This window comes from Perognathus longimembris, chromosome 2 (assembly GCF_023159225.1).
Source record: "Perognathus longimembris pacificus isolate PPM17 chromosome 2, ASM2315922v1, whole genome shotgun sequence".
Classification (NCBI taxonomy): Eukaryota; Metazoa; Chordata; class Mammalia; order Rodentia; family Heteromyidae; genus Perognathus; species Perognathus longimembris.
This window is the reverse complement of record NC_063162.1, coordinates 118567666-118590248: the sequence shown is the minus strand read 5'-3', so window position 1 is coordinate 118590248 and position 22583 is coordinate 118567666. Positions and strand designations below refer to the sequence as shown.

The 22583-nt window shown below is 35.4% G+C and overlaps 1 protein-coding gene across 6 annotated transcripts in view; it reads right to left on the bottom strand.

The window, feature by feature from the left end:
• The window catches only part of Ppp1r9a (protein phosphatase 1 regulatory subunit 9A), a 275864-nt gene that overhangs the window by 85392 nt on the left and 167889 nt on the right, over positions 1 to 22583 (bottom strand). For all 6 annotated transcript variants that reach the window (XM_048340051.1, XM_048340052.1, XM_048340055.1 and 3 more), the window contains 3 exons: positions 18477 to 18597; positions 15307 to 15411; positions 2156 to 2291 (listed from right to left, as the gene is read on the bottom strand). In XM_048340051.1, the coding sequence (XP_048196008.1) occupies positions 2156 to 2291; positions 15307 to 15411; positions 18477 to 18597 (362 nt within the window). The remainder of the gene's footprint in view (positions 1 to 2155; positions 2292 to 15306; positions 15412 to 18476; positions 18598 to 22583) is intronic.

The window sequence follows — 22583 nt, the reverse complement described above, 5'->3', positions numbered from 1 at the left end:
CCCCTTGCCAAGTATCTGATAAAACTATTTAATTACTCCCCTTACTGCTAAAACTACCTTCTCAGATGAAAATCAACTCCACTGGCTTTCCAAAACCAGGCTAACAAATAAAAGCCTAGCAATCTTCTACTTAATGTACTTTAGGCTCCTAGGTATAAAGGTTGTGCAAAATTATTTTTATGTTAACTCAAATGATTAAATTTTATTTAAAAATCATTCATATATAAACATCTTTAACAAGTACATAACAAATACATAAAGTGAGCAACAAATACACACACATACATACACAGCTTTAGCTGCTTGAGTTGAAAACTTTGGGGATAAATGAGATCAATGATCACTTCATCAAAATAACTTGAAGAATCCTGTGACAAATCATCTAAAATTTTCCTTACTTAAAGATGTGTAATTAAAAAAACAAAATACAGTGTTTTCTCATTTAAACATAATGTCTTTTGTTTTTCTTTTTTGAGAAACAGAGACTCAGAAAGGAGGGTTCCAAGTTCAAGGCCAATCCTCCTGCCTCAGCCTCCCAAATGTTGGGATTGTGGGTGGTCACTACCACACAAGCTCTGGGCGTGCTGTCTTATTTCATACTTACGAAATATGAGAAGCTATTTAAAAATTTGGAGGCCCAGTCCAATCCTGTATAGACTCAAGGGCCACTCAGGTTCTAGCTTTAGCTTGACCTCCTCCCTTCTAACCACTTGAGGTCACTCTACTCCCTTGAACCACATCCAAAATCTTTGCAGCAGAATGAGAGGCAAAGAGCAGCTTGTAAAGAAAGAATGACTCTAGAATTCTACAGTAGGTTCGCAGTCTTAGTAAATCAATGCCCCTAGTAAAACACCAAACACTGCTAAGTTTACAAGGCCAAATATTTAGTTTCAAAATGCAAAGTATTACTTTCCTATTTCATATCTCAGTAAAATTACAAAACTCATTATTTCGAGTACACTTTGCAAATGAAGGAGTAAGTGGAAGGAAACAATGTTAAGACTAATTGATTCACAGGAAGATTTTCTAATAAATTATTCTTTGATCAAAAGTTAATTGGCATACCACTCCTAATTTTCAACTATAATAAATGAGGAATATACACATTTGGATGATAATATCCGAGATTAAATATACATTCAACAATATTTGGATGTCCATTTCTTAATTTTCCTTATATACTAGTTAGCAACCAAAAAAGTGGGTTTTCTCCTGGAAAAATAACATATTCAGATGAGCAGAGGTTAAACATGTAAAATTTCATTACACATATCAACTGACATAAAATAATATTTGCTTTATCTGAATATTTATTAATGAAGTATGAAATACTACAACTAAATTGTTGACGGATTTAGTGAATATGAAACATATGTATGTTTGAATGTGCTTATAATAAAGCATGTTGTCCCATTGTATCAATGTACATTTGGCATGACATTAGAAATAGACCAGCATCTGTGTTACATTACAGCACACAAGACTTCCAGAGAACCGTTTTCACTTGGGGGTTAGCTTCTATTCATTTACTTGATCTTCTACAGAGAACAGGATGTAAAATTATTCCAATATGTATCTACCCCATGAAACATGTGCTAGTGGAAAAGGTTTGTTCTGCGTTTTGTTAGCACAAATCATACTGAGCAGGTCCAAAGACTTTCTCTTCCTCTGGGGGGGGGGGGTTGGGGCTTCCTCTGGAAACACTCATCCATCTTTAGTACTTTTCTGTATATTTTTATATAGATATAGGTATGCTTTTCTACTTAACAATGTTTACTGGTTTCTTTGAAAAACTATCATAGCCTATTGTTGAACATTTGGAATAGATTGAAGAAAACATAAAACAGAGAGAGACCATCTAATTCCAGCAATAAAGATAACCATTCTTCACATTTTCAGTGTTTTTTCCTTTTTTGTTTCTATGAATTTCTTTATAATAGTATGGTAAAAGAGAAGAAATGTTTGTTCGGAATACTGTAAATAGGATCCACGACTTGATTCATATATATCTGACACAAGTGATTTTTAGTACAATACAGACGTATCTTCCTTATCAAATTGTAAAGAACTGACTACACAGTTACAATCACACCAGCGTAAAAAAGGTGAACACCTCAGTGATAAAGAATGTAGGGCAAGTTTGCCGTCCTCCTACCTCATCATCATCAGCATCATATTGGGCATAGTGCTGCTCAAGCAGCTCTCTCTGGCGCCTCTCTTGTTCCAGGGTCTGGCTTATCAACTGGGCAACCTCGCTCACTTGTCCTGGTTTTTCTCGTCCAATGACAAATCTGTGGAAAGAGTTAATGAAGACTAATATAGTAATGACTCTCCAGCAAAAAGGACTGCTGAAAAAAGTGGCCAACCTCAAGATCTCATCAGGGCTTATCAAGACTCAAAAAAGTAGTGTCACTCTAGTAGTTCAGTCAGTGTCCCTAAGGGAGAAGAAAGGTGAGCTAAGCAATGACATTACAGATACAGATCATAAAGGACAAAAACAGGACAAAGGAAAAGGCTATTACTATGAATTGATTTATATCTATAAATACTTCTATAAACATGAATTTAATCATATCTATAAATATTGTTAATCTCATGTATATATTTTCAAAATAATATAGGTTTCCATATGTATGTGAATTGAGTTATGTGAATTACAATATCACTTGTCTTTATGTTCTTAATTGTTGCATTTCTTTGTTGTTTTTCTTGTTGTCTTGTTTATCTGTCTTTGGGAAGGTAAATGGGGGTACAGAAATGGAAATACAAAGGGTGAAGAAATGCAGCAATGGTACTCACTAGACACTATTATGAGTGGGATGGGAGGAAAAAACTGGGATAAACGGTAGGGAAGCTATTGTCCAAAAAGAAATGTGCTCATTACCTGACTTACACAACTGTAACACCTCTGAAAAATGTGTCCCATGAAGATTATACACAGAATCTGGCAAATACAGAATTCAGCATAAAATATCACATTATAATTAAGGTAATTTTAATCATAGATTCAGACTATGGATATGTTAGTAATAGTACAATTTAGGAGTTGAAAGGTTCTACAAACAGAAAAATGGCTGTGTTAGTATGCATCCTTCAAATAGTAAATACTACTTTCTGGTTTTGCAACCTTGAAGGTAACATTTCTAAGCCTTAGTTTCTATATTTGTAAAATGACTACAATAACTACAATAAATATTATAAAGTATATAAAATGTGGAATTAGGGCTGGGGATATGGCCTAGTGGCAAAAGTGCCTGCCTCATATACATGAGGCCCTGGGTTCGATTCCCCAGCACCACATATACAGAAAATGGCCAGAAGTGGCACTGTAGCTCAAGTGGCAGAGTGCTAGCCTTGAGCAAAAAGAAGCCAGGGACAGTGCTCAGGCCCAGAATCCAAGCCCCATGACTGGCCAAAAAAATAAAAAATAAAAAAAAATGTGGAATTATGTATCTAGTGCTTAGAGTTTTTAATGAATGTTTGTTGTGATAACAAAATATATAGCCCAGTCATTTCTTTATTCTTCCTTCCCTCCCTCCCTCCCTCCCTCCCTCCCTCCCTCCCTCCCTCCCTCCCTCCCTCCCTCCCTCCCTCCCTCCCTTCCTTCCTTCCTTCTTTCCTTCCATCTCTCTTCCTTCCCTCCCTTCCACTCCTCCTCCCTCCATCCTTTGCTTCCTTTTTTTTTTTGTGGTACTTAGGTTTAACCTCAAGGTCTTGAGTTTGTGAAGCTAGTGCTCTACCACCAGAGTCATGAATCTAGTTTGACATTTCACAGTTTATTTGAAGATACAATCTCTAGGACTTTTTTGCCCAGGCTTACTTCAAACTGTGATTCTCTAGTTTTCAGCTTCCCAAATAGCTAGGATTTCAGGCATGAGCCACAGGTATCTAATGAATCAGCCTGTATATAAATGCAAAGTTTCTTTAAATAAAAATATTTTTTCTCACTTTGAAGGTTTTTGTTTATTTCATTGTTATGGTTTTAACTTTGCTTTAGCCTAAAGCAAAGCAGATGATTTACTTTGGGTAAAATCACTATAAAAATAAGGTAGCAACGCCCCCTGCCCCCCAAATACACATAGCTATTTCAATTAAAAATAGAGTGGTTCCCAAGCTTAGGATAGACAAATAATAGTACTACTGAAACTAAAATCTACAGTTAGGGCCTATTTTCCCAGTGTTTAAAAGACTTACCATGTTTCAGCTGGTTTATTGTACTAAGAGCAATACACAGTTCACCCCCTCCTGAGATATAGTAAACAAGGGCAAATGGGTCAGTTGCCTTTTTTCTTTTCATCTATGGCCAGACCAAGCAATCTATGTCTTTTGGAGTTTAGATGTCTAGACTACATAGGATTTCTTTGATTAGATTATCAATGTCTCTGGTGAGCTGTCAAACCAAACATAAACAACTATAAAATTGCATTTGTTAAACCAAGTAACAAATAGCCTTCATGTTCTATGTCAGTGACAGGGGGATTAAGTAAGAACCTGAACCTCTGGCTTATTTTCTCATACATGAGTTCTTTTAGTTAACTAGATAGACTGGTCAAAAACAGCACTTAAATAATGCTGAGATTTAAAAATTCTTAGTGCAGAGTTAAGATAGGAAAATCCTATAGCAGCATAAATCAATTAATTCTTCTCTAACCAAGTCTTTCACTCAAATATTCTTTAAATAAAATTTACATTGCATCAAATCCTGAATGTTATTGCATTAAAAATCAAAAAGAAAAACAGATGCACTTAAATGATATTGAACATTCCATAGTAATACATTGTGCACTGTCGGTCACAAGGTCAAACAGTGACTTTAAAGCCTTTTCTGTAAAAGCAATGTCACCTCCCCTTTCACTATTTGATGTTACAGCCCTTTTATGAATGGATAACTTTTTAAAGTTCTGACTATCCATTTGCTTAGAGGCAAGGGAGAAGGATTGTGATCCAAGGTAGTGCAGGCCAAGGTACAAGATCCTATCTAACAGCAAAGAAGACTGGGACATGGCTCAAGTGGGATAGTACAGACTATACTCCCCATACTACAAGCAGATTAATAACTGTATCTAACCAAGTTCTACTAAGCAGGCAGTGGTATCTCTAGCCACTAAAATTTACTGATAATAAGAGTTAAAGTCTTATACAAACAAGCTTTGGCCTTTTATTTATTATTGCATATGCCTAATTTTTCTTCTATACTGGAAGCTGTATTAATAAGCTGTACTATATATGTAACATTTTTTAATTTGCCTAAGATTTTTTCTTTGAAAGATAAACCCATATATTGATGATAAATTGCAAAGAATTATTTATTTGAAACTTTTTTCTCTAACCCAGTAGTAAGTGTAATATTGTCTTTTCTATACTGTATTGCAAAACACAGTATTGGCCAGGTACCAGCGGCTCATGCTTATAATTCTAGCTAGGTGTTTTATCTGATTTGGGAAAAGGCAGGGGAATAACAAAATAGTGAGACAAAGGACAATGCAACAGCAACTCTAGACTCTATGTTGGAAATGAACATTACAACTTGGGGGGAAGGATCTGGGGAGAGGGAAAGTGGAATAAAACAAGGGATGGGGTATCACTGTTCAACAAGAAATGTACTCATTACCTTACTTGTGTAACTGTAACCCCTTGGACATCACACTTACAATAAAATAAAATATTTTTTTAACGCAGGCTGAGATCTGAGAACTGTGTTTGAAGGCAGGAAGGCAGGAAAGTCTAGAGGCTCTTATCACCAATGAACCAGCCAAATAGCCAGAAGTGGAGCTATGGTTTAAGTGGCAGAGTGCTAGCCTTGAGCAAAAAACCCAGGGAGAGTGCGCAGGCCCTGTGTTCAAGCCCCAGGACAAGCATAAGAATAAAATAAAGTATTTAAAACATTATCATATTTAAAATAGTATTTTAAAAGTGTTAAAATAGAATTTTTTCCTTTTATTTTTTGATAGTACTAGGGTTTGAACTCAGGGCTTTAGCTTGTACTTGTCAGCCAAGCACTCCACTCCTTGAACCATACTTCCTGATAGTTTTACTCTCATTACTTTTCAAAGAGAATCTTGCTTTATGCCCAGAATGGCCTAGGAATGGCCTAAGGAAATTTTCCTCCTTATACACCTGTGATGAGAAGCTCACATTGTGATGGCCAACTTTATTAGCTCAAAAGTTTTGTGAACTTTTTGCCTGAGATGAATTGAATATAATCACAGGCATGGTCTTAAACTTAGCTGAAATACAGGATTCATTGCTTCCTTCCTCCTTCCTCCTTCTTTCTTCTTTCTTCCTTCCTTTGTTTTTGTGGTGATGGTACCAGGGCCTAAACTCTCGGCCTGGGCTCTATCCCTTAGCTTTTTTGCTCAAGGATGGTACTCTACCACTTGAGAGCCACAGCTCCACTTCCATCTGTTTGATAGCTAATTGAAGAATCTAGTGGACTTTCCTGCCTGTGTTGGCTTTGAATTAAGATCCTCAGATCTCAGCTTCTTGAGTAGCTAGGATTGCAAGTATGAGATACAAGTATCTGGGAGGAATCCTTTATAAAGAAAATAAAAAAGTTAACTGATAGATGCTACTTCACAGTAGATACTAATTAACAAGTTAAACTAAAAAGCTTTCAGCCAAAAATTTTCCATCTTTTCTGTAAATAAAATTTCTCTATTTAATAGCTTTGATGTTTCAGGTTTAAATATTTATTCATACACACATTAAAAGGTAATCAGTAAAATTTTAAGCTATATAACACTGGCACAAGTAAATGTCTCATTAAGCCAAAATCTCCTTCACTCAGTTCTTTGAAAACTCCACTGGTTTTAATCTTCTTTCAAATGCAAAATTGTTGATCATTCTTACTAATCTAGGATTAAATGGTTCTCACTCTGAAATGCATAGTGTATGGTCTGAAATCCATGGTGAGAGCTCCTGAAGTCAAAGGGGAGGGGGATCTTCTTAGCAGTAAATATAAAAACCCACAATGGTTAATGACTTCCATGTACGTGAAAATTCCCTTACTTTGCTTCATGTAAATGACATGTTATCACAGACTTAGTAACCAAATCAGTAGTTCTGAATAAAAAAGTAAATCTCTTGGCTTGTCATGTTGGTGTATACCTGAAATCCCAGCTACTTCGGAAACAGAGTTCAGGAGGATCATAGTTCAAGGTAAAGTCATGCCAGGCAAAATGTCAAAGACCTCTCTCTCAACCAAAAAGTCTATGGTGATTGCATGCCTATAATCCCAGTTATGCAAAGGCATAGCTAGGCCCTATCTGAAAAATAACAAAGGAAAAAATGGGCTGGGAGTGTGGCTCAGGTGTTAAAATACAGCAAGCACAAAGCTCTGAATTCAGATGCCAGTAACACTAAAAAAAATCAATAAGTAACAAAACTGAAACATGATGTCAATAAAACATTTTTAGAATTAAATAAGGTGAAAATGTTTCAAGATTTATTGCATTTCCACAATCTTATGTAAAAATGGAAAAAGCAAAGGCTTTTATATTTAGAAACGACATAACCAGGTATGTATCCAAGTGTAAACAATCCATAAAAATGAAACATTAACTTACCACTCATTTTTGTTTTCTTTGTGTATTTCATTCTTTCCCCAAAATGATAAATATTTAAGAGCTTCAGGATAATTATTTTTTATCATATGTAAATACAATTTCTACAAAACCATGAACTCTAAAAGTGATATATGGCTCCATAAAGAAGTAATTAAATCCATATGCTGGAGATAAAAGCACAATGAATGCACAGTTACTGGTCATGAGTAGCAGCATGTATGTTCCAGAACACGTTTAAGGTTTACTGTTAATGTACGTGAAGAACAAACACATAAATCATTAGAAATCTCCTCACATGGAAACAAATTCTCTCCTACAGCAACACTTCTTATATAACAGCTATCAGTATTAGGATGGCTGCATAGAGAAAGAAGAGTGTCTCACAACTTACTCTTCTAATTCTTTACATTTTTTACCATGTCTTTGTTAACACTTTCTATACTTTAGGCAAAAAGTTGTAGAAATGCTCAGCTTTTATATATAGGAAAAGTGTTCGTATATCTCAACATCTTGCTCAGTTTTTCTGGAATAGTTTTAAGTTTTAAAGGTTTTTGTTAATTAGATATATAACATTAAACAAATGATAGTGTGTTATAACATGAATCCTTTCATCCAGTCTACCCATCCATACATGCATCTATCTAACTAGTATTCATCTATTACTACTCTGGTGAGTAGCCTCTGACACAGACTCAAATGATTCCCTGCTTATGAAAGTCAGGTCTAATGTCATTCTCTTCCTTGAGTATCAGCTGAATGTAAGGATGCACTCTCTTCAAATAAAATACAGTAGTATCAAGAGGACATCACTTTAGATATTACATTATCACAAGATAGCAGACTCTTAGTCACTCTTCAGTGACTCTCTGGAGAACCCAGTGCCTGTGTTGTGAGATATATACACTTTCATACAAGGCAGCTTCAAGTAGATCACAGAAAGCAGAAGAAAACACATGTGATGCCTCTGGTCACTGAAAATTACATATACATATATATGTAAATTAATTATATAGACAGCTTTAATTGTACTATCTCCATACATGCAAATAATGTACTTTGATTAAATTACCCCCTGTATTACATTCTCTTCATTCCCTTTGCTTCTTTCCTGTTTTTAACATTTCAGTGAGTTTCATTGTGCTATCTTTGTGTGTGTGTGTGTGTGTGTGTGTGTGCATATGTGTGTAGAAATAAATTAGTTGTACAAGGGCGATTCATCTTAAGAAGTACATTTATGCAAATATGTTTCTTGATCATAATCACTCTTCCATTTTCTCTTCTCCCTCATCCAAATCAGTCTCATCAAACTGCCACACTTTCTCTTTTCAAAACTGTGTACTTAATTCTTTTGCTTATGATTAATTCAGTTATTCATTCTTCCAATTTCAGCTCTTTATATATTCTGGATATTAAATCTGTGTCTGATGAGTAGCTGGTAAATTTTTTCTCTCATTCTGTAGACTGTCTCTTCATTTTAGTAATTGGTAACTTTGATATGTGGAAGGTTTTCAGTTTGATGGAATCCTGTTTATTAATTTTTGGTTTTATTTCCATAACTACTTGAATTGTCATTGCCCATGGCTTTATATTCCAATGGTTTTCCTATGTTCCCCTGTCATAGTTTCAAAATTTTACATCTTACACTAAGTCTTTGATCTATGTTGAAGTGATTTTTATACAGGTTGAGAGACAGAGGTCTAGTTTCATTCTTATATATGTGGATATCTAGTTTTCCTAAAACCATTTGTTGAAGAGGCTCTTTTCACCAATGCATGTTTTTGCTTCCTTTGTCAAAAATCAGAGAGATGTAGTTGTAAAGCAGTATTTCTAGATCTTATATATTGATACACATATGATTTTGTCAGGTCATTAGTTTGGGGATGGTTTTTTAGGTTTATTTTTTCTTTTTGTTTTTGAGGTACTAGGGTTTGAACTCAGAGCTTGGTGCTCACCAGATAGGCTTTCTACAAGTCAGTGAACTGTGATGCAGCTCTAGGAAAACCAAATGTGCCAGGTACACAAGGGCAAACAAAACAAAACAAAACAAAAACAACCCAATAGGAATCCAGATACCAATGTCTCAGGCCTGTAATCCTAGCTACTCAGGAGGCTGAGATCTGAGGATCGCAGTTCAAAGCCAGAGGGGGCAAGAAAAGTCCCTGTGAGACTCTTATCTCAACAACTATTCACAAAAGTCAAAAGTGGCGCTGTGGCTCAAGTGGTAGAGTGGTAGCCATGAGCACAAAGAGGCTCGGGGACAGCACCCAGGCCCTAAGTTCAAGCCCCAAGCCCAGAAAAAAAAAAGAAAAGAAAAAGTCTTGCTCATGGATATGAACTCAAGAAAACATTAAGTTCCTAAAAAATTATGTTAAACATCCATGTTTACGTAAGGAAAAGATCCAGGTGCTGCGAATTTCCATTTTGGCAAAAATTCAGTAACAATAAGGTTTTTAAATAGAAATGCACAACACCATGAAATCTACAGATTGTGAAGGAATGTAGTTTGATTGGATGTGCTTTGATAAACAGACTGCTCCTTCTTTCCTCAGCTCCAGCACTATTAACATAATTGATTATTAGGATGTACTCTTAGCTCTAACTATTCAATTTAAAATCCAATTTCAGGGCTGGGAATATGGCCTAGTGGTAAAGTGCTCACCTGGTATACATGAAGCCCTGGGTTCGATTCCTCAGCACCACGTATATAGAAAATGGCCAGAAGTGGTGCTGTGGTTCAAGTGGCAGAGTGCTAGCCTTGAGCAAAAAGAAGCCAGGGACAGTGCTCAGGCCCTGAGTTCAAGCCCAGGTCTGGCAAAAAAAAACCCAAAACAAACAAACAAACAAACAAAAAAACAAATAAAATCCAATTTAATTGAGTTCTCAATAGATAGATAGATAGATAGATAGATAGATAGATAGGTATCTATATAGATATATGAATACATATCTTGACAAAGATATATACTGAACAAGTTCAAGTTGGATAATTTGATTTATTTATTTATGTATTTTGTCTAGTGTGAGGCTTGAACTCAGGGCCTGGACCGTGTTCCTGAGCACTTCCTCTCAAAGCTATCACTCTACCACTTTTTTCAACTGTATATATATTTGTCTTTTTCTTTCTTTTTTTAAATACTGATTTATTTATTTATTTATTTATTTTTCAAATTTTTATTATCAAACTGATGTACAGAGAGGTTACAGTTTCATACGTTAGGCACTGGATACATTACTTGTACTGTTTGTTACCTGGTCCCTCATATCTTTTTCTTTTTTGGTACTGGGGATCGAACCCAGAATGTTGCACTTGCTAGGCAAGCTCTTTGCCACTGAGCTACATTCCAGCCCTCACTCTACCACTTTGCGCCATACTTCCACCTCCAGTTTTTGGTGGTTAACTGGAGATCAGAGTCTCACAGACTTTTCTGCCGAGGCAGGCTTTGAACTATGATTCTCAGGCATGAGCATAACATTGTCTAACCAATACTATAACAACCATATAGAATGCTTTCATTACTTCAAAAATTACTTCCTTACATCCTCTCTCCAGGTAATTCCCTCCCTCCATCTGTGGTTCTGATCAAACACAGATCTTCTTTCAGACACTAGAGTTTTGTATTGTTCTAGAATATTATAGAAATGAAATCAAGCAGCTTTATGCTGCCTTTGTGTTTGGCCTCTTTTACTCAGGATAATGCTTTTGAGCATCATATGTGGAATTCATTGCAACAATAATTTGTTCCTTTGCAGTCCTGAGAAGTACTTCACTGAATGGGATACAATACAATCTGTGTATCCAAAGATCACTTAAAGAACATTTGAGTTATTGCTAGATTCTAGCTATTATGAATAAAGCTCCTATGAACATACAATTATGAATCTTTGTTTGGATGTGTATTTTTATTGCTCTTGAGTAAATAGCTAGGAATTGCTGCTGGTATGATAAATGTCTGTTTAATTTTGTAAGAACTTGTCAAATTGTAGAGCAAAGTGTGCAATTTTGCATTCCCATTTGTGATGAAAAAGATCAAAGTTGTTTCATATTGCTTGATAATATGTAAACTTATTAGTCTTAAATATTATCCTTTCCAGTACTTACACATTAGTACTTCAATGTGGACTTAATTTCATTCTCCCAATGATTAGTCATGTTGTGTAGCATTTCATGTACTCAGCTGTATACCTTCTTTTGGTGAACTGTTTAAGTGATTTTTCACATTTTTAATAGCATTGAATTAAAACCTTACTATTAAGCTACACTAATAATAACTATTGAAGTATAAGTCTTATAGACCTTCTATAAGGAAGAAAATTATTTCATAAATATTCATTTGTGACTTCTTTTTTGCATTTACTTAAAGGCATTTTAATCTTAAACAAGTATTTAAATTCTTCCACTAAATTATTAAGTAGCCTCTGTAAACAATCCTTTATTTTAATTTGTAGAGGTCTGTATTGCGATGCCATTCTGTTTTATTAATCACAATCACTACCCTAATGCCAGACTGCCTTGATTGGTACAACTTTCAGTCAGTGAGAGTCTTCTAACTTTGCTCTCTTTAAAGAAAAATTACTTCTACAGAGAAATATGTTTAGATTTTTATCGGAGTTATGTTTATTGAACAGATTGATCTGGGAAGAGTTCAAATCTTAACAACACTGATTCTGAGGTATGATAGATGACTATTTCTTCACTCCTTTATGTTATCTTTATTTCTCTCAGTCTTTGTTTTAAGTACAAAAACTGAGGGGAAATGGTAAAGGTGAGCATATTGACAGCATTTTTTTTTTTCTGTCGAGGGCCTTGAACTCTGGGCCTGGGCTCTGTCACTGAGCTGTTCAGCTCAAAGCTAGGGCTCTACTAAGTATTTTTTATACGTGAAAATCATGCTTAGAAGTTAGAAACTGGGAGTTTAGATGACCTAACACTGATTTATGAACTGATTCTTGCTTGGTAAGGAATAACTGGCCACATGAATACTTAAATGACACAAGAAAGGCATTGAAGTAAATCTTGGAATGAGTCTGAATGCCTGGGACTCAGGAATGCCAACGTTCAAGAGAAGGGGAAGATGGAGCCTCCAGCTCAGAGGGCTTCAGTTCACCCTTATTTTAACTCATGTTTTATTTGGGCTTTATTTGGTGAGAGTGATCATTTCCAAGTCAATTGATTCAAGTGCTAATCTCTTCCAAACACCCTCACAGCATAACTAGATAACGTTTGCCAGATACCTAGACATACTTTAGGATAGCCAAGTTGACATAAAATTAACCTTAACAGTCCACGAACTTCAGATATAAGTTATATCTTGTTTTAAACTATTGACACATATTTGCAAAATATCATTTATCCTTGATATATGCATTCCATAGCTTTCATCATAAGATCAGTGTCATGATGCAGACAAACTGCAGCTGGGTGCTTGGCTGGTCCTGATGAGCTCTAAACTAACTCAAGCTTTATAATATGTACACATTATATCCAGACACAGGTTCATATCTCCTACACATTTCCAAGAGAAAATTAAAAATCCCAAAGTTTATACTTAAAAAATCACGATCTAAATCACAATATCAATAGTCACACCAACTCTAGCTTCAAAACTTTCCCCTTCAGGGCTCTGCAGTAAGGAATCCAACATATTCCTTTCAGCTCTGTTCTAGTAATAGCAAATTTTAGAAGCTAGAAAATTTCAAATTTGAAAATACATTTAATAGCTATCAAATATAACATCGAAGTTCTCGAATAAAGAAGAAACAGAACAATAGATATCTAAAATCTCCAGTTTAAAGTAGTTCATTAAAAATGGAGGTCTAGGTTTTAAACCTTGTTTCCTTGTGTTAACATTTTATAAAGAAAATCTATTTTGAGAGTCTATGGAAAATCTAGTTTGAGAATCAAATGTCTTTTTAGAAGGTTAATATTCAAAAAGACTTCCTTTTTGCAGTGTTAAGATGCTGGATCACTTATTTAAAAAAAATTAAAATCCCAGGTTAAATGATTTGGCAAGAGCAAAGGAAGATTTTTTAAAAGTCCCATGTGCATACCAAAATTTTAGCTTAGCTGAATGGAAAAATATGCATTTTCTAATGATAAAGGCAGAAAAACCTGTAACCTCAATGTCAAAAGCTTCTTACTAGGTGATACAGAGGCATCTTCATGAAGGGCAAAGGAGTTACAATAGGTTCTTCAAGATAGGTCTGTTTTAACTAAATGTATTCTAAACATAAGAAAAATGGTAGCAAGAAAGACACAGAAACACTAGTATACAAGTCATGTCTAAAGGATGATGAGTGTCCAATACTATACCAGGCATGGATGAGGAGGTGAAAGATATCCAGTACCCAAAACTGTCTGTTCTACACAGAATGGGCAGCAGTGAACATTTCTAAAGAGGAGATGGATATGACACATGGAGAACTAATCTTTCTAAGACTCTAGTATAGTGTTTTTCCTCTTTTTTAATAGAGACAAAAAAGGGCCAATTCCTTTTAACATAATGACCTTTCATATTTCTGAAACTTGCCATTATGTTCCTTTATTAAGGGTAATAATAAGAAAAGTTGAAAAGAAGAAAGGTGAAACCGGTTAAGAAGCCCTTTACAATTTGTACAAGTCTTGAAATAAAGCAAATTTATGTGATCCACAGTAAGAAGAGAAAGAAAGGAATAGCTATGGTTCAATATCACGACAAACTACTTTTCAACTGAGAAATGTTCTTACAGGTTATTTCATTTTCTTTATCTTACAGTTTAATGGACAGCTACAAGACATGTCCTGACAGGACTTGAATATACTCTCAAGAACACTTGGAGATTTTCAGGACAACAATGTTTATGAAGGATCCCACCTACACAGTTCTTACAAATCATCACATGCTTTATGGTGCACTTTCCCATTATTTTACCTACATTTCTTAGGATTGTGGGTATTCTAGAATAATCAACAAAGTACCTATATACAAAAGATGTTTATGTTGTATTCCTCAGAAAACCCTTTCAGCATGAAGCACTGCTTTCTTATTGAACAAGTCTCAAACTCAAACTCAGCCCAGCAACATCAAGCATGCTACAATGTAACTCAAGTACTGCCCACTCTATGTCAATGTTAACTCATCAACATATTCTGAATATTTGGCAGCTTCCTCTTGAAGATGAGAACACTAAACCTTCTTTCAAAATTACACATGCTGAACAATGTCTCCTTAGCTTGTTCCTTCAGCAGACCTTGGTAAAGCATAAGATACAAGTAATGAATGCTTTTTCAAAAAAAATTAAAGTTTAACTTAAGAAAACTAATTCAGATCTTGACCATAGTTGGTGATAGACTGCTACACATTCTTTTTCTACAGCATGACCTCAGGAAATAAAAGAACAGATTTTATAGCCTATTAAGTTGGAAAAAAGTTTTCATCAAAGACTGATCCTGGGTGATTTTAAAAAATAATTGTGTAGACTTAAAAAATACATTTAGTCTCAAATAATCTAGCCTACTTGTATAAATAATACATGTTGCTGAATATATAATATATATAATCATTTCAAACTCAATTTATTACACAAAGGGTTTTGTTAAAATGATTGGAGACCTAAGTTAATATTTGTTCAGACCATTATCTCAAAATTCTTTCTGGCAAAGCTTTCTATGTTATTGATAAGGGTCATATTGATTGACATGAATTTTAGTAATCAAAGAAAAATTTTCATTATAATTACATATATTTCAGCCAAATATATTTACCTGACATTGCCTTTGGTGTTTCGGAGAACTGTTGCGGCGAAATTCTGTGTGACACCCACCAAACTGATTCCATCCACTTCCACAATCTGGTCATTGACTTGTATTCTTTAGGAAGAGGAAATAAAACAAATGAATGTATCTGATTATCTCATACCATTCCTAATAAAGGAGTTAAAATATTAATCTTTACTAACCCCAAATTTATCTTTTATATACAATAATAAAATCCAGGATTTAATTACATGTTTGATATCTTTATGAACATACTTTACAAGAAATAAGTAATGATGGAGGGATTCAGTTTACCATACATCCCTATTTAAAATATTTCTTTTCCTTGGTTAATCAAAACATAACAAACAGATCCAGCTGGGATACCCTTCCAGCTTATTACTTAGGCCCTCATACCAGTTCTCCCAAAGAAATAACATCATCAGGAACTGAAGGCAATCCTACCATTCAAGTTGTATATGCAATGCTTGTTTCTATGTATATGCAAAAAATGTGTTCGTATTTACTTACTTCTGAGATATGTACTGCATTACTACTGTTTAATGTACCATACATTTATACATAGGTCTTATATATACTATTTACTGTTCCTTATAATTAAACATTGTATCTAAGAAAAACTCAAGTGGAAAATTAGATAATTAACATTCATGTACTTAACACTGAAGTGTGTGTAATATTTGAATCATAGCTTCCCATCTCTATTGGCAGGTGAAGGGTTTGGAAGTAAAATTCCTGGCTTTGTAATCGTAAAGATTCTGTTCATTTCATAAGTTTCTTTTCTTAATGTAGTCATGGAAATATTCATAAGCACCTGCTCTATCAACAGTTGGGCTAGGCACTGTTGGCTCACACCTGTAATCCTAGCTACCTAGGAGGCTGAGGTATGAGGATCACCGTTCAAAGCCAGCCTAGGCAGGAGAGTTCATGAGACTCTTATCTCCAATTAACCATCAGAAAACCAGAAGTGGCATTGTGGCTCAATGGTAGAGTGCTAGCCTTGAGCTGAAGGGCTCGGGAACAGTGTCCAGGCCCAGAGTTCAAGCCCCATGACTGACAAAAAACAAAACAAAACAGGGCTTCATACACTAAGTAAATGTTCAGGAAAATACAATGTGATACAGCAAGGATCTACTATAGATATAAGTAACTATACAGGAGAAGAAATTCATTAAATAGATTAATATAAAATAATCCTAACTTTAATAAACAGCAGGGGAAATCAAAGTTGTCTGTGTTCAGAATAACAGGAACTAGTTAAGTGCTGAATGTAAAATATTCTACGTTTGTTGTGTTTTCAATTTGGTTTGGATTCATAGCAACTCAATGAAGAGAGATGTTTCAAAAATGATTCATTCTTGTTTGAATATGAAGAATTAATTTCTATTACTGTGGAATACTCTTTAAAATTTTTGATCAGGGGCTGGGGATATGGCCTAGTGGCAAGAGTGCTTGCCTCGTATACATGAGGCCCTGGGTTCAATTCCCCAGCACCACATATACAGAAAATGGCCAGAAGGGGCGCTGTGGCTCAAGTAGCAGAGTGCTAGCCTTGAGCATAAAGAAGCCAGGGACAGTGGTGCTCAGGCCCTGAGTCCAAGCCCCAGGACTGGCCAAAAATAAATAAATAAAATTTTTGATCAAAATAAATGACAAATGGCATAGATTTTATAAACACATTTGAGTTCATCTGAAAGAAATGTATTAAACGAATAACTGAAAAAACTACTACTACTACTACTACTATTATGTAACTTGCTGAAGAGGATCAAAAAGTTACTTCCCTATCTACACTTAAAAGAAGACAGACTTAAATAACTTTTAAACACAGTATTCATGTTGTACTTTCTATTTTTTTTTAGGTGCAAGGGATTGTAGTTGACCTCATGTGTGGTAGGAAAGTGTTGTGCCACTTGAGCCTCAATTTCAGCCCTTTATATTTTGTATAGGGAACAAGGCTTAGCTGCTATCTTAACCCAAGCTGGCTTAGAACTCACTATCTTACTGCGAGCCTTCTTTGTAGCTAAAGTTAGTGTGTGCCACTGTACACCTTCCACATTAGTTTCTTTGTTTAAAGCATGATGTATATGCAGTGAGTAGAATCTGCAATCAAAGGTTCCATTTCAGATCTTCTATGTGAAAAACATTATATTCTATGCCTCAGGAATACAAAGAAGGCTACTGATTTAAGATGTGGTTCCTCACCATATGGAAAAGAAAATACAGAAGATATGGCTTTCAATTTATAAAAATCATTTGAGTACCCCTTGGGAAATATCTATGTCTATCAACATGTGTTTCTAGAATTACAGAAGAACTACTACAGGTCTCAATACCAGCTCACAATTTCTGTCAATTCGCTTTATAAGTTCATGACAGTATGTTTAAGTGAAAAAAAATCCATTTAAATATAAATATTTGCATCATCTTGCGATGATGAAGGCTAAAACATCAAACTGATGACCTGACACCTGCAGTGAAACAGAATGACCAAAGTAGATGAATCCATGCAAACTGCCACCCCTACTCATATACAAGCTTAGTGAGCATGAAAGTCTATGTTTTTATATCAAAAACCTGGGTAGAAACACTAATGTCTATAATTCTCATCAATGCCTAAGCAGAGTTCCTCATTTCCATTTTTACCTCTGCCATTTCCAAAAAGGTGAAAACAATTATCACTTGTTTCAATATTTATGAAATAAAACCTCCATCCTCCACATTTTTCAACTACCCATACAATTGTTTCTACTCTTCACTAGATAGATTCATGATGGACATCTGTCCAAGTTAATATAGATATAGATTTACCTCTTCGATGTTCTAATATGCATTAAAGCAGATATTCTATCTACAAATCAGAAAGTAATTCAAGTGCTACCATATTTTCAACACTGGAGAAAACTCTGTTTAAAAACTATCAAAAGAGGTGTGTGTGTGTGGGGGGGGGGGAACTAGGGGAAAGCAAAAGAAGAAGGTGACACTATCCCAAAGAGAAATATACACATTACCTGAATTGTGAAATGTTAATCTCCCTATACAACACTTTAATAATAACAATAAAATTATATATTTTTAAATCAAAAGATAAAAAAGATAGAACTCTCCAGGAGAATTTTCTAGAACCTAAAGTCACTTAAGAACAGTGGTTCACTTACCTGCCATCCCTTTGAGCAGCACCACCTTCTGTTACTGTCTTGACAAATATTCCCAGTTTCTCAAGTCCAGCATCAGCTCCAACACCCATTCCAATAATGCTTATCCCAAGACCATCCTCATCTATGAAAAAGAAAACATAACAAAACCTTAATTTTACACTTATCCAGCTGCCTTACTTAATTGGTGAGGCTTATATGCTGCTTTGAATTTAGGCATCTTTCTTTTTTTTTTTTTTTTTCAAATTTTTATTATCAAACTGATGTACAGAGAGGTTACAGTTTCATACGTTAGGCATTGGATACATTTCTTGTACTGTTTGTTACCTTGTCCCTCATATCCCCCTCCCTCCACCCCTTTCCCTTTCCCCCCCTGAGGTGTTCAGTTCACTTTCACCAAACAGTTTTGCAAGTATTGCTTTTGTAGTTGTTTTTCTTTTTTTACCCTGTGTCTCTCAATTTTGGTATTCCCTTTCAATTTCCTAGTTCTAATACCAGTATACATGGTTTCCAATATACTCAGATAAGATTACAGAGATAGTGTAGGTACAACCACTGGAAGGTGATACAAGAACATCATCAATAATAGAAGCTACAGATACACATGGGACGTTGAAAGTAGTTACGACTGTGAAATAACAATTGTTTCCATAACATGGAGTTCATTTCACTTAGCACCATATTATGTGTTCATAGGGTATAGCTATTGGGCTCTTGTGATGCTCTGCTATGACTTGCCTAAACCTGTACTAATTATTCCCAATAAGGGAGACCATAGAGTCCAGAATGACATTGCCCCATTTGTAAGGAAATGGAAGGACTTGGAAAAAATTATACTAAGTGAAGTGAGCCAGACCCAAAGAAACATGGACTCTAGGCATCTTTCTTATTAACACAGATGATATGATTGCCTTCTACGCTGGAGATTAAAGCTATCAAGTAAGATTCCCCAAAGGGCTATGAGTGCTATACTAGCTGTTTTTTTTTTCCATGGTTGGTAATTCACTGTGGTCCCAGAAAACACAATAATCTGGTTACCGCATAATCAATCTTCCTTAAAACAGACTCTCATTCTAGACACCCGTGGTTTACGCCTGTAATCTTAGCTACTCAGGAGCCTGAGATCTGAGAATCACAGTTGAAGCCATCCCAAACAGGAAAGTCTGTGAGACCCTTACCTCCAATTAACCAAAAAGCCAGGAATGGTAGAGTTCTAGCTTTGAGCAAAAAAAAAACAAAAACTCTGGGGGCAGCACCCAGACCCTGAGTTCAAGTACCAGGACCAGCACACCCATACCCACACCCCCCCCACACACACACCCCACACAATCACTCCAAATCATCTTATGAATTCTTTTAGGCATTAAAAACATACTCAAAAGGCTGGGAATATGGCCTAGTGGCAAGAGTGCTTGCCTCCTATACATGAAGCCCTAGGTTCAATTCCCCAGCACCACATACATAGAAAATGGCTGGAAGTGGCGCTGTGGCTCAAGTGACAGAGTGCTAGCCTTGAGCAAAAGAGAAGCCAGGGACAGTACTCAGGCTCTGAGTCCAAGGCCCAGGACTGGCAAAAAAAAGAAAGAAAGAAAGAAAGTACTCAAATACATTCACAGTTTTAAATAAACATGAGTCATAATTTTTTTTTTTGGAAATTTTCCTTTATTCATGGGGTTATCTTTCCTTTTTCACCACTGGTGCTAATGAGACAGTATGGGGCTGGGGTGTAGCTCAACAGTACACCATGTGCCTGGCACTTGCAAAGTCTTGAGTTTGACCCACAAGTATAGAAAGTTTAAAAAAAAGATAAAATTCAAATTTGAGTACTTTCCTCCACACTTACACAAATATATGTGTTTATAGGTATAATATGTACATATATGTATATATGCACACATATACATAGATATACATACATATATATACACTCAAGCACACACATACGCTTACACACATATTATACTTATATTCATTCAGCTTGTTTTTTCTTACAATAATGAAATTGTATCTATAGCTACCTTACTATTAAAATTCACTATCTCATCATATCATTTTATATAGCTCAAAGTCATGTCTAGAGATAGCATAAAAGTGCATGTTAGATGATACAGCATGTTAAGTCACTTTTTCATGGATAGGTACACATTTCTACCATTTTACTGGCAACAACAAAATGAGTCATACTGAGAACTGTTTTAATACTCAATTTGAAATCATGTTATTTGTTCACATTTTCTTTTGTCCTTCCTATTTATATATATAGTTTAACACCAATGAAATCAAGGACATAATATTTTGCATATCACATTTTTTGTTAAAATTCAAGGTTATTTTCTAGTAGCATCAATGCCTTTGTAATCATGGCTTATCAGCAGGATAAAAAATAAGATAGAGGCTAATCAAGAGTGATAGATTTTTAATGGAAAACAAAGTCATATACTCAAAAGAATGCTCAATGTTTTTAAAAGACTTTTCAATCATAACTTTACTAAATATTCATAAATGAGTATTCCTCAGTGGAGGACTGTTCTTATTGATTATTACTTGTCAACAATTTTTACCTTAAGTATAACTTCTGCTCTGAGTACACAAAACTACATCTTTGCTCAAAAAGATGTAATTTGGCAAAAAGGTGATATGTTTGTTCATCTATATGCTAAAGGAATCTTTATAACGTTTTCTGTGAATCTGCTGATGCGAACCTCAGCTAAAGGCACACCTCTATGCATTCTAGGCACAGGAACCTCTCCAGTGCTGCCGAGTACATGAGCAGTCATGGGAGACTTTTCTCATTCATTACACTTAGAATGTTGCCTGCATGTGATTTTCTTATACTTATTTCGCTGAACTGTTTCTCTGATATACATATTTTGAAGTTCTTCAAGAGACCTTTCACTAAGAATTTTCTGCACTCATTACAGTTCTGTGGTTCCTCAGCAGACTGAGTTTCTTTGTGCACCTGGAGGTTAGATGTGTGTGGAAGGCATTTCCACACAGATTATGCGGACAGAGTTCCTTCTCTCCCATCTGAATTCTCTTCTGTGTCTCAAGGTTAGTTGATGGTAGAATTCTTGTTCATATTAATCGAGTTGCTCTAGAGTATGAGTTGGTTTCTATAGATGATGGATTCATGATGACAGTCTTCCCAGTGTTTACATCCATTTTACATCCATGCTTCCCTTGTTTATTTTCAAAAGCAACCACTGTGGACTTTTACAATGAAGAATGTTTCTGTGTTGTGTAAAATCTCAGAGGGATCAATATTCTGTCTGAATACTTTGCTTCATTCACTTTACTTACAGGGTTTTTCGTCAATATGAATGATCACACATCAAATCAACAGTGAGCTATGAACAAAACTTTCCCATTCTTCTCACATTCTTGTGAGAATGTGACATTCTTCTCACATGTGAAATGTCTGTACTACTATGCCACTAAATTCCTGCCGCTATCCTGTGTGAAAATTACTTCTTGGTTTTAAAATCCATTTTCCCTGCCTAGATTCAGGCCTTTAAAAAATTCCTTTCCTTCTTTGCACAGCAAGTCTGATTCTTCTAACTAAAAAATGGCTTGACTCTTCTAAGCTGGAAACCCAGATTATGGGAGAAGCAACACTAATTGAAGCTACCCTGAAATCTAGTGCAGACTGCCTACAAGAAGAAAGAACAACTGAATGGCAAAACAAGGGGGGAAAAGAACAGTTGCTCTTGATACCTCCTCTCTCTGTTCAGAGGAAGAACACACACAGAACATATTCAAATCCACACACATGAAGGTCACTGACTCATAGAAGTCAGTTCAGCCATGGGGCTGACCTGTCAAGAACTCAACTGTGCTGTCTCCCTCTGTGTGTACAAATAGGGAAGTAGGCCCACCCACCAGGAAAAGAGGCTGCTGTTGCTATACTCTGCAGATCAAAGCTTGTTTTCTCTTTAAAAAAAAAAACCCATTATCATGTTTACCACTAGTGAGTTAAAGAGTGTACTCATAGGGCTTTTCTCTTCTGAAAAATGCCAATTTGTCTTTTGAGTTTGCCTTTTTTGTCCCAGCAATTTGAAAAGATAATTAGAAGATTACAGATACTAACTTTGTCATCTCTAATGCACACAA